The 13,681-nt window shown below is 39.3% G+C and overlaps 1 protein-coding gene and 2 non-coding genes across 3 annotated transcripts; 2 read left to right on the top strand and 1 right to left on the bottom strand.

Annotated features, from left to right (window-relative positions):
* Window positions 1-372: 372 nt before the first annotated feature.
* Window positions 373-444, bottom strand: trnae-cuc. Its single transcript has one exon. It is a non-coding gene; the product is annotated as a tRNA-Glu (tRNA).
* A 2,785-nt stretch (window positions 445-3,229) lies between these two features.
* Window positions 3,230-3,311, top strand: trnas-aga. The gene has a single exon. It is a non-coding gene; the product is annotated as a tRNA-Ser (tRNA).
* Window positions 3,312-5,471: 2,160 nt separating this feature from the next.
* Window positions 5,472-11,470, top strand: ppdpfb (pancreatic progenitor cell differentiation and proliferation factor b). The gene is made up of 5 exons (XM_037773300.1): window positions 5,472-5,675; window positions 6,958-7,053; window positions 7,436-7,513; window positions 9,560-9,653; window positions 10,968-11,470. Exons 2-5 carry the CDS (start codon window positions 6,999-7,001, stop codon window positions 11,080-11,082), a joined length of 342 nt encoding a protein of 113 aa, XP_037629228.1. The 5' UTR covers window positions 5,472-5,675; window positions 6,958-6,998; the 3' UTR covers window positions 11,083-11,470.
* The last annotated feature ends 2,211 nt before the right edge of the window (window positions 11,471-13,681 follow it).

Genomic DNA, 13,681 nt, shown 5'->3' with positions numbered 1-13,681 from the left:
AACAGCCGTCTTGAGTTGCTATAAACTATAACTTATGTCCAGCCATGAAGTTTAGTTTTCATCTGTTATGATTACAGAAAGCACCATTATGTTTTTAGTTCCTTAAAACATGTTGAATGTGTGTAACTATCTGTGGTAAGTTTTTATAATACTAAAATGATTGTTCATTACAATGTCTGCATTCGGTCTGTGCTATAATCTAACAGACTGTATGTGGGCTTAATGAGTAACACTATAAGACAAACTGATCGGTTAAATGTGAGTTATGTACATTTAGGCGGTCATTAAGTACACATGTAACGTTACGTTACACTGCGCTTCACCCGTTACAGCTACACAGTGTGATTAGTGTTAGCTCCATGAAAACAGTAGTTCCCTGACCGGGAATCGAACCCGGGCCGCGGCGGTGAGAGCGCCGAATCCTAACCACTAGACCACCAGGGAAGACAAATGGCGAAGTGTCCGTGTTTTTTAAAATATTTAAAACTCGGTGATGTCGTGAGTTATTTTTCAGGTTTTAACACATAGAAGCCAAAACATGTGGATCGCCCCCTGGTGGCTGGCTGCAGTATACAGTATATAGGGTATACAGACGTAGGCAAAATCGTTGGTACCCTTCCATTAAAGAAAGAAAAACCAACAATGGTCACTGAAATAACTTGAAACTGACAAAAGTAATAATAAATAAAAATTCACTGAAAATTAACTAATGAAAATCAGATATTGTTTTTGAATTATGGTTCAGCAGAATCATTTAAAAAAACAAACTAATGAAACTGGCCTAGACAAAAATGATGGTACCCTTAACTTAATATTTTGTTGCACAACCTTTTGAGGCAATCACTGCAATCAAGTGACTTCTGTAACTCTCAATGAGACTTCTGCACCTGTCGACAGGTATGTTGGCCCACTCCTCGTGAGCAAACTGCTCCAGCTGTCTCAGGTTTGAAGGGTGCCTTCTCCAGACTGCATGTTTCAGCTCCTTCCACAGATGTTCAATAGGATTTAGATCAGGGCTCATAGAAGGCCACTTCAGAATAGTCCAATGTTTTGTTCTTAGCCATTCTTGGGTGTTTTTAGCTGTGTTTTGGGTCATTATCCTGTTTGAGGACCCATGACCTGCAACTGAGACCAAGCTTTCTGACACTGGGCAGCACATTTCGCTCCAGAATGCCTTGATAGTCTTGAGATTTCATTGCACCCTGCACAGATTCAAGACACCCTGTGCCAGATGCAACAAAGCAGCCCCATAACATAACCGAGCCTCCTCCATGTTTCACATTAGGTACAGTGCTCTTTTCTTTGGATGCTTCATCTCTTCGTCTGTGAACATAGAGCTGATGAGACTTGCCAAAAAGCTCCAGTTTTGTCTCATCTGTCCAAAGGACATTCTCCCAGAAGCTTTGTGGCTTGTCAATATGCATTTTGGCAAATTCCAGTCTCACTTTTTTATGATTTGGTGTCCTCCTCGGTTGTCTTCCATTAAGTCCACTTTGGCTCAAACAGTGACGGATGGTGCGATCTGACACTGATGTACCGTGACCTTGGAGTTCACCTCTAATCTCTTTGGAAGTTGTTCTGGGCTCTTTGGTTACCATTCGTATTATCCGTCTCTTCAATATGTCATCAATGTTCCTCTTGCGTCCACGTCCAGGGAGGTTGGCTACAGTCCCATGGACCTTAAACTTCTGAATAATATGTGCAGCTGTAGTCACAGGAACATCAAGCTGCTTGGAGATGGTCTTATAGCCTTTACCTTTAACATGAAGGTCTATAATGTTCTTTCTGATCTCCTGAGACAACTCTCTCCTTAGCTTTCTGTGGTCCATGTTCAGTGTGGTACACACCATGACACCAAACAGCACAGTGACTACTTTTCACCCTTTAAATAGGCAGACTGACTGATTACAAGTTTGAAGATACCTGTGATGCTATTTACAGGACACACCTTAGTTTAACATGTCCCTATGGTCACATTATTTTACATCTTTTCTAGGGCTACCATCATTTTTTGTCCAGGTCAGTTTCATTAGTTAGTTTTTTAAAATGATTCTGTTGAACCACAATTCAAAAACAATGTCTGATTTTCATTAGTTCATTTTCAGTAAATTTTTATTTATTATTACTTTTGTCAGTTTCAAGTTATTTCAGTGACCATTGTGGGTTTTTCTCTCTTTAACGGAAGGGTACCAACAACTTTGCCTACGTCTGTATATAGTATATATAGGCTGCAGTATACAGGTCATAAACCCATGTTAGTGGAAGGGACATGGCATAAAACACACCATACATCAATTACATTAATCCCAAAGATGGTTTCTGACGTGTTGAGGTTGTTGTTGATGTTTGTTCAAGTCTTAATTTTTCTGATAAATTTTGTTTTAATTACTTATTATAAAAAGGAGTTGTGACGTCATGATTGACAGCTGTGATTGACAGCTGCTCTGAGATGTAAGTTAACGTTAACTTTCCATACCGCGATTGTCTGTTACAAACATAGTCTGTATATAAAAATCTGTATGTATATAAACATGGATACATAAAGAGAATGGATTCAAAGAGAAAGTTAAACGCAGCTCAACCAAAGAGAATATATATAGGATATATACATACGTATATATACATATGTATGTACATATATATATGTACATACATATATGTATGTACATATATATATGTATATATATATGTACATACATATGTATGTATATGTATGTACATATATATGCATATATATACAGTATATACATACATGTATGTATATATATACGTACATACATATATATATGTACACATACATATATATATGTATGTATACATATATACATACATATGTATGTATATATGTATGTATATATCCTATATGTATGTATATGTGTATATACAGTATATATATATATTATATATATATTATGTATTATATATGTGAACTATAATGCAGTGATGTATGTTTGTTTTTTTCTAGAAAATCTGCCTAAATTGCAGCAAGAATTATATTGGATGATAAAATGTAAAATTGTAACAAAAATATGGAAGACAAGTCACTATCTCCAGTGATGTGGTTTTCAAACAAATTACGACTGATCTAAAAAAAACAAAGAACACAGAACATCAGACCAAAGAGATGCTCACCTTAATATCACTTAATATACCATCTTTGGCTCAACACTAATGCCTGTCACTCACTATCGCGAGATGTCTTCGCAGAACGTGAGTTTCGTGTTTGTGAGTTGTCGTGGCCGAGTGGTTAAGGCGATGGACTAGAAATCCATTGGGGTCTCCCCGCGCAGGTTCGAATCCTGCCGACAACGAGACGATGTTTTTATCTTTATCACAACTGTTACTATAAAAGTCAAATTAAAGATTGTTGTAAAGACTGAAACTCATATCTATAACACACAAACACAGGTAGGAACAGATAGGTGGTTTTCATATTAAACGTTACGGTGAACCTGAACAATTAACTGAAAACTGCAAAAAGGCTCCTGCTGAGGATTCATACAGGATATTAATAGAGCAAATTCAATCATACTCATCTGTCAAATAATCGTCATATTTATGTTTTCTACTCACTGTTTTACTACCTGTTTGCATCTCTGTATATGTATTACATCTCATTATGTCCCTACATTCCTTTTTCGGCTACAGTTTATTCATTTTGCTTTACTTTACACCTGTCAACCACAAATATAGGCCGGGTATTTTAACTTCTGCACTATTTTATGACTTATATCCTCATTTTTACTTGATTTTCTTTTTATCTGTAGCCTATTTGTATGAGCATTGCTGGATGGAGCCTGAAATCCAAGATTTTCATTTCCAACGACTGCCTCTCTGTGTGTATTATGACAACAAATAACTTGAAACCTTAACTGATAATGGCAAAAGATTATTTTATAGCTATTATCTAAAGAATTTTAAGTTAGATGCAATTCATATGTTTCACCACCAGAGTGAGCTCACTGTACGGTGCTGTTAGTGTTCATGTCTCTGTGTTTATCAGTCAACTGTACAGTAATAGAGTCAGTGAGTCTTAAAGCATGACACTATGAAAGTCACTGAAATGTGTTGAATTTCTGGGAAAATATAGTAACTATAACAGAAGTTTGAACCAGATACATTTTGAGAAATGTTTATTATAAAAAATTTAAATAAAATATATAAAAAAAATACAATATGTATTTTATTAAAAAATACAAATTGTATCTTACAATACAATCAAATAGGCAATACAACAAACTATATACAAGTAGCACTAAAGACAGAAATAAAAAGGAAAACAAAATTATATTTACATTTAATATGTACAGTTACGTGTACAGACAAAAAAGACATAGTCAACATGTGTAATATCAATGCAATATGAGTGTTTTGCACACTATATGCACATTTATATTAATACTTTATTATATTGTATTTTATTTTACTGTATTGTTTCATTTTAATGTGTCTTACTGTTAATTTGTATTGCTATTATGCTGCTATGTCGAGGAGCCAAAACCAAAGAATTTTACTCTCTTATATTGAGATGTAACAATAAAGGAATCTCAAATCTTTTAAATTGCAAAATGCTAAAAAAAAATAGAGATATTTTGTTAGCATGTTCTTCCAAATTCTGAGATCTCATATTTGTCATATTTTTTTTAAAATTTGATTTATTCCCCAAATATTCATCATGAAATACAAACTGGATTTCTATTATTTTTGTCGGGTGGAAAAAAAGTCAACCTTCGCAAGCACAAGTTCCTGAAAGTTAAACCTCATTTATACAACTTCTCATGAACTTCCCTTTAATTAGATTTTACTTTACCATATCTTACTACTATTACTATATCTACTGTATATCTCATACTATATTATGTTATACTGCTTTATTATATTATGTAGTATATTTATATTAGATGTCCACATTAATAGAGATATTAATATGGATATATTAATATTACCTCTTGTGGTCCTCCATAATATGCTGCCTTCCACTGTGTAATTCTCTGAAATATTTTAATTATTTATTTTTTAAAATATTTTTGAGAGCTACAAGTTCTTTTAACATGGTCATGGAGCATATATACTGTACATTTGTATTGTGGGGGCATCGTTCCTATGCAGAGGGTAGTTTAGTTTATTTATTGACTACACTGAGGGCGTTTTATATTTTAATAATTGATTTATTTATTGTGTTGAGTTGAATGTGCTACTTATTCTGTACTGTAATTACCTTGTGCCTTTTCTACCTTTTTTCTTTTCTTAAAGCTGACTCGTTGTAAACTGCTCAGAATTACAAAGTACTTATATATAGATGCAAATGGAAAATAAAACTCTTGAATCTGGAGTCCTGAATCCTGAATCCTGAATCCTGTACTGTATAATGACAGTAATGAAACCTTATGAAGAAGCTGACATTGATGACGTTCTCTGTTTACGCCCCGCCCCCTGCCTACGTCACCACCCTTCTCTGTGTATAAAAGCTGGCTGACCGTTGTGTCCATCATTAGCAGCAGCAGCAGCGTCTCCGTCACCGTCCTCCGTTCTCCGTCCATCTGGACCGTGGAGGGTTCTATTCACCCAGAACTGATCTTCAGATGGGCCCCGTCGCCTAGCGCTCACTCCCCCAGCCTCACCCACTGAGTTCACTCTGGTGCTCCGGACATCCAGCCCGTCTGGTCCCGATAGAGGTGAGAGTTACTCCGGGTAACAACATGGAGGTCAAGATGGTTGTTTTAGTGGTTTAGGGGGGTGAGCTAACAAGCTAACAAGCTAACGGTGCTAGGCTAGCTGTGTTGTGCTAATGGCAGCAGCTGATGCAGAGTCTTTGTTTTGTTTTTCTATATTAACTCAGAAGAATAAACGCTGTGTTTGTATGTTTGTAGTCTTTTCTCGATGTTTTGTTTTTTTTATTCACACGGTCATATTATTGGCGGTGTCATATAAATATCAACTGGTAAGTTTAATATCAACAGACTGTTGAGATTTAGTCTTTGTCTTTGTTGTAGACAAAATGTCCCCGTTACAAGAGACATGGTCCTGCTTTACGAGTTGTCCGTTTACCTCCTTCAACACAGTCTTTATTTAGCGTCCACCGTCTCCTAAGATTCAGCTTTTATTCTCTTATTTGTCCTGTAGCAGAATGACGTCATAATGTGGGTTTGGTGCAGTGAGCACAATGTAAACAAGACCTGCAACACGGGGGCTGACGTCATCATTTAGAGGATGTGAAAGTGCTACCAGGTGGTTTCCTCTGGGTTTGTTTGTTTTACTGCATCAGCTGTAGGAACGTTACAGGATGGGTTTTCTCTGGTTTCTTTGTCACACTTTCTTGTATATACTCAGTGCTGAAAGGATTAGTTGATTAAAGCAGCTGTTGAGGACATTTATCAAGCAAAACAGCCAAACATATAGCCTGTTGTTGGTGTTTTCTGACAAGTTATAGAGTACATCATTTATGGATTTAGGAAAAAAGTGGCATCATTGGTGGTAGTCCTGTATGTGATTATAAGGTTAATTTATTTGCCATTTTGCAACAAAGGGTTGCACAATGAAATGTTGTTGCTCCTTCACGCTAATCTAATAGTAATAATCTTCAAATAGCTGGATCGGATATCGGGGCCAATCTGTTCAATTCAACTCTATGTTCATATACATTATATACTTGAATTGTAATTCCTGTTAATTTTGAAGATTTTGTTTTACCAATATCAATAGTGAAACAATAGTGAGTTGTGTAATTTCGATAACTGGTTAATTATATATCATTAGACAAGATAATGACAGATAATAATAAGTAGTTGACGCCTCTGTAATGAAATCATTATAATTTCTGTCTTGCAGCTCTCTGTGTGGGGGGTGTAGGAGGGGGGGGGGGTATTTGTCTGGAGATGAGTATAAATAAGTGTCTCCAGTCCTTTGTTGAGTCATTTCTCCCAGTCTGGTTTTGATCACACTGGTTTTGCTCTCCAGGTTTCCATCACGCACAGCGTTCAGCGACCAACTACAGTAGAATGGCAGCTATTCCAGCAGGCGGTTCTCTCGTGGCGACCACTGACTACTACCGAAGTGAGTCTCTCTCCTTCTTTATTCCCTCATCACACCAGTACAGACATGGTCAGACTGACTCCTTCCTCCTGTCGGTGACTTACTGTTACTCTGCTGTTTGATTTACTCTTTACTCTCATCAGATGAGGCATCACTGAAGTGCTTATAATTTAGACGTAATGAGTCACTGGGTTTCTCTGAATAAAAGGTGACTAGTATGTTTAGACTTTGCTCAGGGTGAAAGAATTTGGGTCATTTGCTTAATACTTAAAGCATTAAGTAACCTATTCATTGTCTGTACATACTTTTAAAAATGATACTCTTCAATCTCAGGAATACTAAATCATTTTGGTTGACTGATTAAACCGACCGCTCTCTTTCTGCTCGTTCTCTCCTCCTGCAGGGCGCATCGGCTCTACATCCAGTAGCAGCTCCTGTGGCAGTTCGGAGTACAGCGGAGAGGTCATCCCTCACCATCCAGGTGTGTGTTTGCATCCATGAAACAGAAAAAAAACAGAAACATCTGTCGAGATTGAACGTCTTTATTCAAAGGAAAACTCTGTTATCGCGTCAACTTTTACTCAAAATATTCAGTTTTCCTGCACAATGAAATTTGCGTCGGTGTGGAAACCAGAATATAGTCCCTCATAGGAAGTTACATCCTTTAAACCCGTTTTAATGGAAGTCTAAAAGGCAGGTGGGCTGACAAACACACTATTTATATTTTCATAGAACAATATTCATAAAATGATTAAAAATGGATGCATCTGTCCTACCGTACATAAAACTATTATAGGTTAAACTTTGACACTCCACATTAACTGACTCAAAGCTGCTGCTCAGAGGATTTCTGAGTTTGCAGTAATCAGGTCAGGAAATTATACAAGACGACTCGCGTGAATTCCTTAAGAAAACAAGTGAGTCATTTAATTGACTGGTTTTGGATAGAACATTGTGTTCTGCTCAAGAGATGACAGGAGTCAAAAACAACCGTCCACATCCTGTTCTGGCAATTATTTCAAAATATGAAGGTGGCGTTGCTCAATCCACATCCTACCGCTGCTCACGGATCTGGTAATATTGTAGGCAGAGCTTCAGTTTCGGTGACCTTGAGGATTGCTGTGGTTGAGTCAGCTGTTTCGTCAGAGCTTCTATGGTTGAGTCATCCTGAAACACAGCGAGCTCAGGTCTGATCTCGCTCTTTCTAATCCAGGCGAAAACCTCTGGGTCTGAGAAGTGAAGCCAATGTGAAGACAGACGCACGGGGTTCCCCTTTAGCGTTACTTTTGGACAGACGGCGTCTTTACATGCATAGTGTCCTTTCAAAATAAACTTCTGTTATCAGGAAGTTAGGTTTAGGCAACACAACCACTAGTGTTAGGAAACGGTCGTGGTTGACGTCAACTTCACTGACTAACACTCACGTGACTCACAGGACTGAAATTAAGTTTTTGTCTTCCACTTCTGGATCCGGTTAGGATTCAGGTGCCAGTATTAACAGAAAAAACGGTACACAGATATAACCCTCAGCACCAGTTAATATCTGCTGACTCCACCAGTAATCCTGGATCAGCGTCTCCGTGCAGCTCTATGTGAAAACCATCTGGGCCAACAGATAACTGCCGGCTCAGGGTCGGTGTCTACAGGCCCGCGTCAACCGCTGGGTCAGCGTTTTAATGGTGTCAGGGCGCTGATATTTCGCACACGCATGCACGAACACACACACAGTGATGGAAATGAAAGTAGGTGAAAGGGGATATAGGGGTTTGTGTGTGTGCACATAAGACAGTGGAGTGCACACGCCCAGGGTTGGAAATTGGCACCAGCAACCAGCCAAATGCTGGTAAAAGATGCAAGTGGCTGCTAGATTTGCTTCACTCACCGGCCTAATCTACACACCCTACGCTACTGTTCATTTAGTCCGTTCTACTAAATTCAGTTTGATTGAAAACTATAATGGTAAAATGATGACATTATTTACAGCCACAAACAACAGAACATCCACAGAGAAAAGAGCTGTATTAGTATTGTATAGTATTACATCGTACTACTTGATTAGAGGGTTTACATTGTTTGCTTGGTGTTACAACCAAGTAAGCAATGATTGATTGATTTATACTTCTTAACCTCATTTAATTTTCTTAAGGAGCCAAACACGAGGTCGAGTCCTGGGAGGGAAACCTGAGTCATGAGTGTAGCTGATGAAACACACACTCAACTGTAACACACACACTCTTAACATTTGGTCACTGTAGTGTTCAGTCTGCCGTCTCGCTCCAGTGGGGAATGTTAATCATCCACTCTGTCCTGCAGTGTTAGGGGCCGTTCACATGCAGCGTCTAAAAGCGGTAACTCCCTTCTACCTCCACATAGATTCAAATGAAGCAAATATATTGATTCTGGTGTTTAAAAATTTAATTTCAATTTCTTAAAAAAAAACAAAAAAACGCGTTACATTGATGAATCTATTTCTTTTCCCTCCCCTATTACCTGTATAAACGTATGCCTTCATGATCTGCCTCCACAGGACTCCCCAAGCAGGACTCTGGTCATTGGTGGTCCAGTTTCTTCTTTGGGAAGCAGCCTGGGATGACCCCGCTGACTGAGGAGGCACAGCAGAAGTAAGTATCAGCACTCACTGACTCATCCCTCGATACCGCCACTGCTTCTCCTTAGTCTTATTTTAGTCCTGGTTAGTTGCTGCTCGATGATTCAGTTTGGAGCTGCATCTTCCTCCTCTGGTCTTTACTTACAGATGAATCCAGACCAGCTTTGTGTATTTCGTTAAAGACCATAGATCTATTATAGGAACTGGGTACCGGACTCAAAGACTCGCCTAGCACATAGGCTAGAGCTGGGTCCATTCTTGGTTTGTCTGGTCCGGTTCGGTTTACGAGCTTAAACCAGTTTGACTTTATGCAAACCAGCTGAACCAGCATTTGTCAATCTAGTTGTTTTTAGATGAAACCGTTCCGAGAGGAACCGCCTGCTGGGGAACTCCCCCGAGAACTAAACACCTTCAGGGGCTGGTGGCTCTCTTTGCTTTCGCATCGCCAATAGGAACGCTGAAGTGACGTAAACCGTCCGGCGCCGCTCGCACACAACTCCAGCTGGGAGATTGATGAGCTTCCTACGGTCCGAGAGCTCTTTTAGCCATTTTAGTAATATAATAATAAACATGCCACAATCATATAAACTCAAGCAAAATAGCTGTCACCAAGGTACTGTTTGTGATTTCAGTTTGAATCGTTCTTTGGCTCGGTGGGTGGGCTTTGTGCTACCGGGTTAGCGTTTCTTCTACTGGGTTAGCGTTTCTTCTACTGGGTTAGACTTTGTGCTACCGGATTAGACTTTGTGCTACCGGGTTAGCCTTTCTTCTACTGGGTTAGACTTTGTGCTACCGGATTAGACTTTGTGCTACCGGGTTAGCCTTTCTTCTACTGGGTTAGCGTTTCTTCTACTGGGTTAGACTTTGTGCTACCGGATTAGATTTTGTGCTACCGGGTTAGCCTTTGTGAGACCGGCCTAGCCTTTGTGCTACCGTGTTAGCCTTGGTGCTACTGCGTTGGTTCGTTTAGCTGTGGGTTCTTAGAACTATGACAAAGTTCCTCTTGTCTGAAAACGCCTTATGACACGTTTTCACATTCGAAAATTAAAAACTAACCTTCATCAGCAAGCTGTGCCGACGGCGTCACAGCACTAAATCCAATTTGTATTGCATTAGTAATTAGGAGTATGACAACATGGTATTATGTTTGTGTCTGACATGTCATGTGATTAAAAACACGTTTCTAGTCTGTGGGAAGGTTTTGTGTGAAAGCTGATGTGGCGACAGGCTCTGACCTGTCTCTGTGTAGATTCATCACACCTGACTCACCCTTTCTATTATACAGTATGAAGACTGGATTCTCACTCTGTCTCTTTGTCTGTCTCAGGGCGGGGGTTCAAGGTGCAGTGACGAATGGTCAGATCACCTGCGTTGCCAGGGAGATGGTGATGAAGCGCCAGGTGAGTGAGAGCAGCGACGCAGGAAGTCCCACCTCCTCCTGATCCCGCTGTCTCACTCTGATCCACGCCGCACCTCGAGGGGGGGGAATCAAACCAACAACCAATGACCAACGCTAGGTGACGGGACGATGTCCCGTTAACCACCTTGTAGTTTTTTTATATAATATTATTCATTGTAGTTATAGGCTGCCTTACCTGTTTTTGTTCCTGTAACCTTTTTTTATTGACCAAGAAAAAAAAATAAATAAATTTAAAAAAAAACAACAAGATGATGATGCAACTGAGAAACTCCTTTTGTGTTTGTTTTCTAACATTTGTACGGTGTTTGTAATACTGTGGTGCACACACATCCACATGCCTTTGTTAAACATTTTTCACTTTTGTCACCCTGTGATTGCAAATGCAATAAAGTTAGACTCTCGCAGCCTAACGCTCTGTGTCGGGTTCACGTCTCTGTTCTCTTCTTACACACAACATGATTTAACTCTGTTTATGCTTTATGAAAATAAGCGGTGTGGTCATAGCTGTTGGTTGAAGTGTCCCTATAAGGACCCGGAGGTGAAGGAGTTACTGTTTGCCAGGGAGTGGTTCACTGGTTTTGTACTGGGCTATTAGAGGAACAGAGTAAACACTGAGAGCAGCACTTCATGTCCTCACACTGCTGCTGTGAACCCGGAGTCTGGGGTTGAGCAACCGTTGGCTCCGTGTCTAAACACCCACCACATCTGGAAACATCTGGAGCCCAGCAGTCTATATGGATTAAAAAAACATTCCTGCACACGCTGGGTTGAACTTTCCCCTACAGAGGGTTCCAACTTCTGTTCTCTTCCTCCTGAAGTTTCAATCCAATTTGAAATGCCTACATCTTCAGATGTGTTTTTGTTTTTCTAAACTCACACTTAAGAGTTAACGTTGACACTAGATGCACTTTCAAAATAATTCCATAATTAGAGGACTTTTTCTGTGGTTAGAAAAATACATAAATGAATGTTGATATTGTAAGAATTACTCTGGCTCATTAGCTCTTCTCTCCAGAGTGCGCTGTCTAAAAAGCAGAAACAGCTCAAATGATGTCGGCCTTTTGTTGAAAGAGTTTAATAATATTTGACATAATATTTTTCCAGTCGTGGAAGAAGTAAAAGTACCTTTTAATTAAGTAAAAGTATAGGAAGTATTGCTCGTTTTACTCAGTAGCGGTGTAAGAAATAGATGGATAGATAAATAGTTAGTTAGTTGACTTTATTAATCCCCGGGGAGAAATTAAATGGCCATAGCAGCCAGACACATTAAAATACAATAAAACAAACACAGATTAAAATACAAATAGAAGTTAAATATTAAGTTGGTCAATATGAAGAATAATGATTCAGGTGTTATTTAATGTTCTTGATGTGCAAAGAGAAGAGTTGTAAAGTCTGATAGCCCTCAGGAATGATCTCCATATCATCACTTTAATGCTGCAGCTGGTGGAGCTCTTTATAAACTACTTTATATGATGCTAGATTGTGAATTTCTTATCTTATTTCATCCCTTATAATTATACATTTTTATATAATTATTAATATTTTATAATAGATCACATTGTATTTGTTGATTTATATTTTGCACTATTAGCCTATTATTATTAAAACCATTGTGTTTGTACCACTAGGAAGAGCATGTCTATCTCTGTGTGTGGTGAGTTTATGGAATTGTTTAGATGAAGAAATTAAGCAAATTAATGAATGTAACAGAATGTATAAAAACAGAGTTTTGAGAGGTACATGATGAGAAAGAGTCTTAATGTCTGGTTTGTTTTATATATATTAAGATAGATCAGGTTTCTATAAAGTAGCAGAAACATTGAAATACTCATCCAGTTAACCGACAACAACAACAACAACAACAACAACAACAACAACAACAACAACAACAACACGGAGCTTCATGAAGGATTCATGTTAGTGTCGCTGTTAGCTGCTGCTACTGAGAGCTAGCAGCCTGTTGCTAGGCTACTGAGAGCTAGCAGCCTGTTGCTAGGCTACTGAGAGCTAGCAGCCTGTTGCTAGGCTACTGAGAGTTAGCTAGCAGCCTGTTGCTAGGCTACTGAGAGTTAGCTAACGAGCTAATCCCTTCACCGGAAGTGGTCGTTTCCTTTGCTGCTGTTGGAGGCCTTGGAGACACCATGAATCTGATGTTCCAGATGTCCTGGAGAAGCTTCACCTGACTCAGGTAGGAGCTGCTGGAGGTAATGTTAGTGATGTTGTTCTGGGTTCAGTTAAATCAAGAAGCTCTGCTGCTGTCTGTCTGTCTGTCTGTCTGTCTGTCTCTCTGTCTGTCTGCTGTCTGTCTGCTGCTGTCTGTCTGTCTGTCTGTCTGTCTGCTGTCTGTCTGTCTGTCTGCTGTCTGTCTGCTGCTGTCTGTCTGTCTGTCTGTCTGTCTGTCTGCTGTCTGTCTGTCTGTCTGTCTGTCTGCTGTCTGTCTGTCTGTCTCTCTGTCTGTCTGTCTGTCTGTCTGCTGTCTGTCTGTCTGCTGTCTGTCTGTCTGTCTGTCTGTCTGCTGTCTGTCTGCTGCTGTCTGTCTGTCTGTCTGCTGCTGTCTCTCTGTCTGTCTGTCTGCTGTCTGTCTCTCTGCTGCTGTCTGTCTGTCTGCTGCTGTCTGT

The sequence above is a fragment of the Sebastes umbrosus genome, chromosome 6 (genome assembly GCF_015220745.1).
Source record: "Sebastes umbrosus isolate fSebUmb1 chromosome 6, fSebUmb1.pri, whole genome shotgun sequence".
Taxonomy (NCBI): domain Eukaryota; kingdom Metazoa; phylum Chordata; class Actinopteri; order Perciformes; family Sebastidae; genus Sebastes; species Sebastes umbrosus.
Note: the sequence above shows the minus strand (reverse complement) of the source record. Positions and strands in the feature narration are given on the sequence as shown.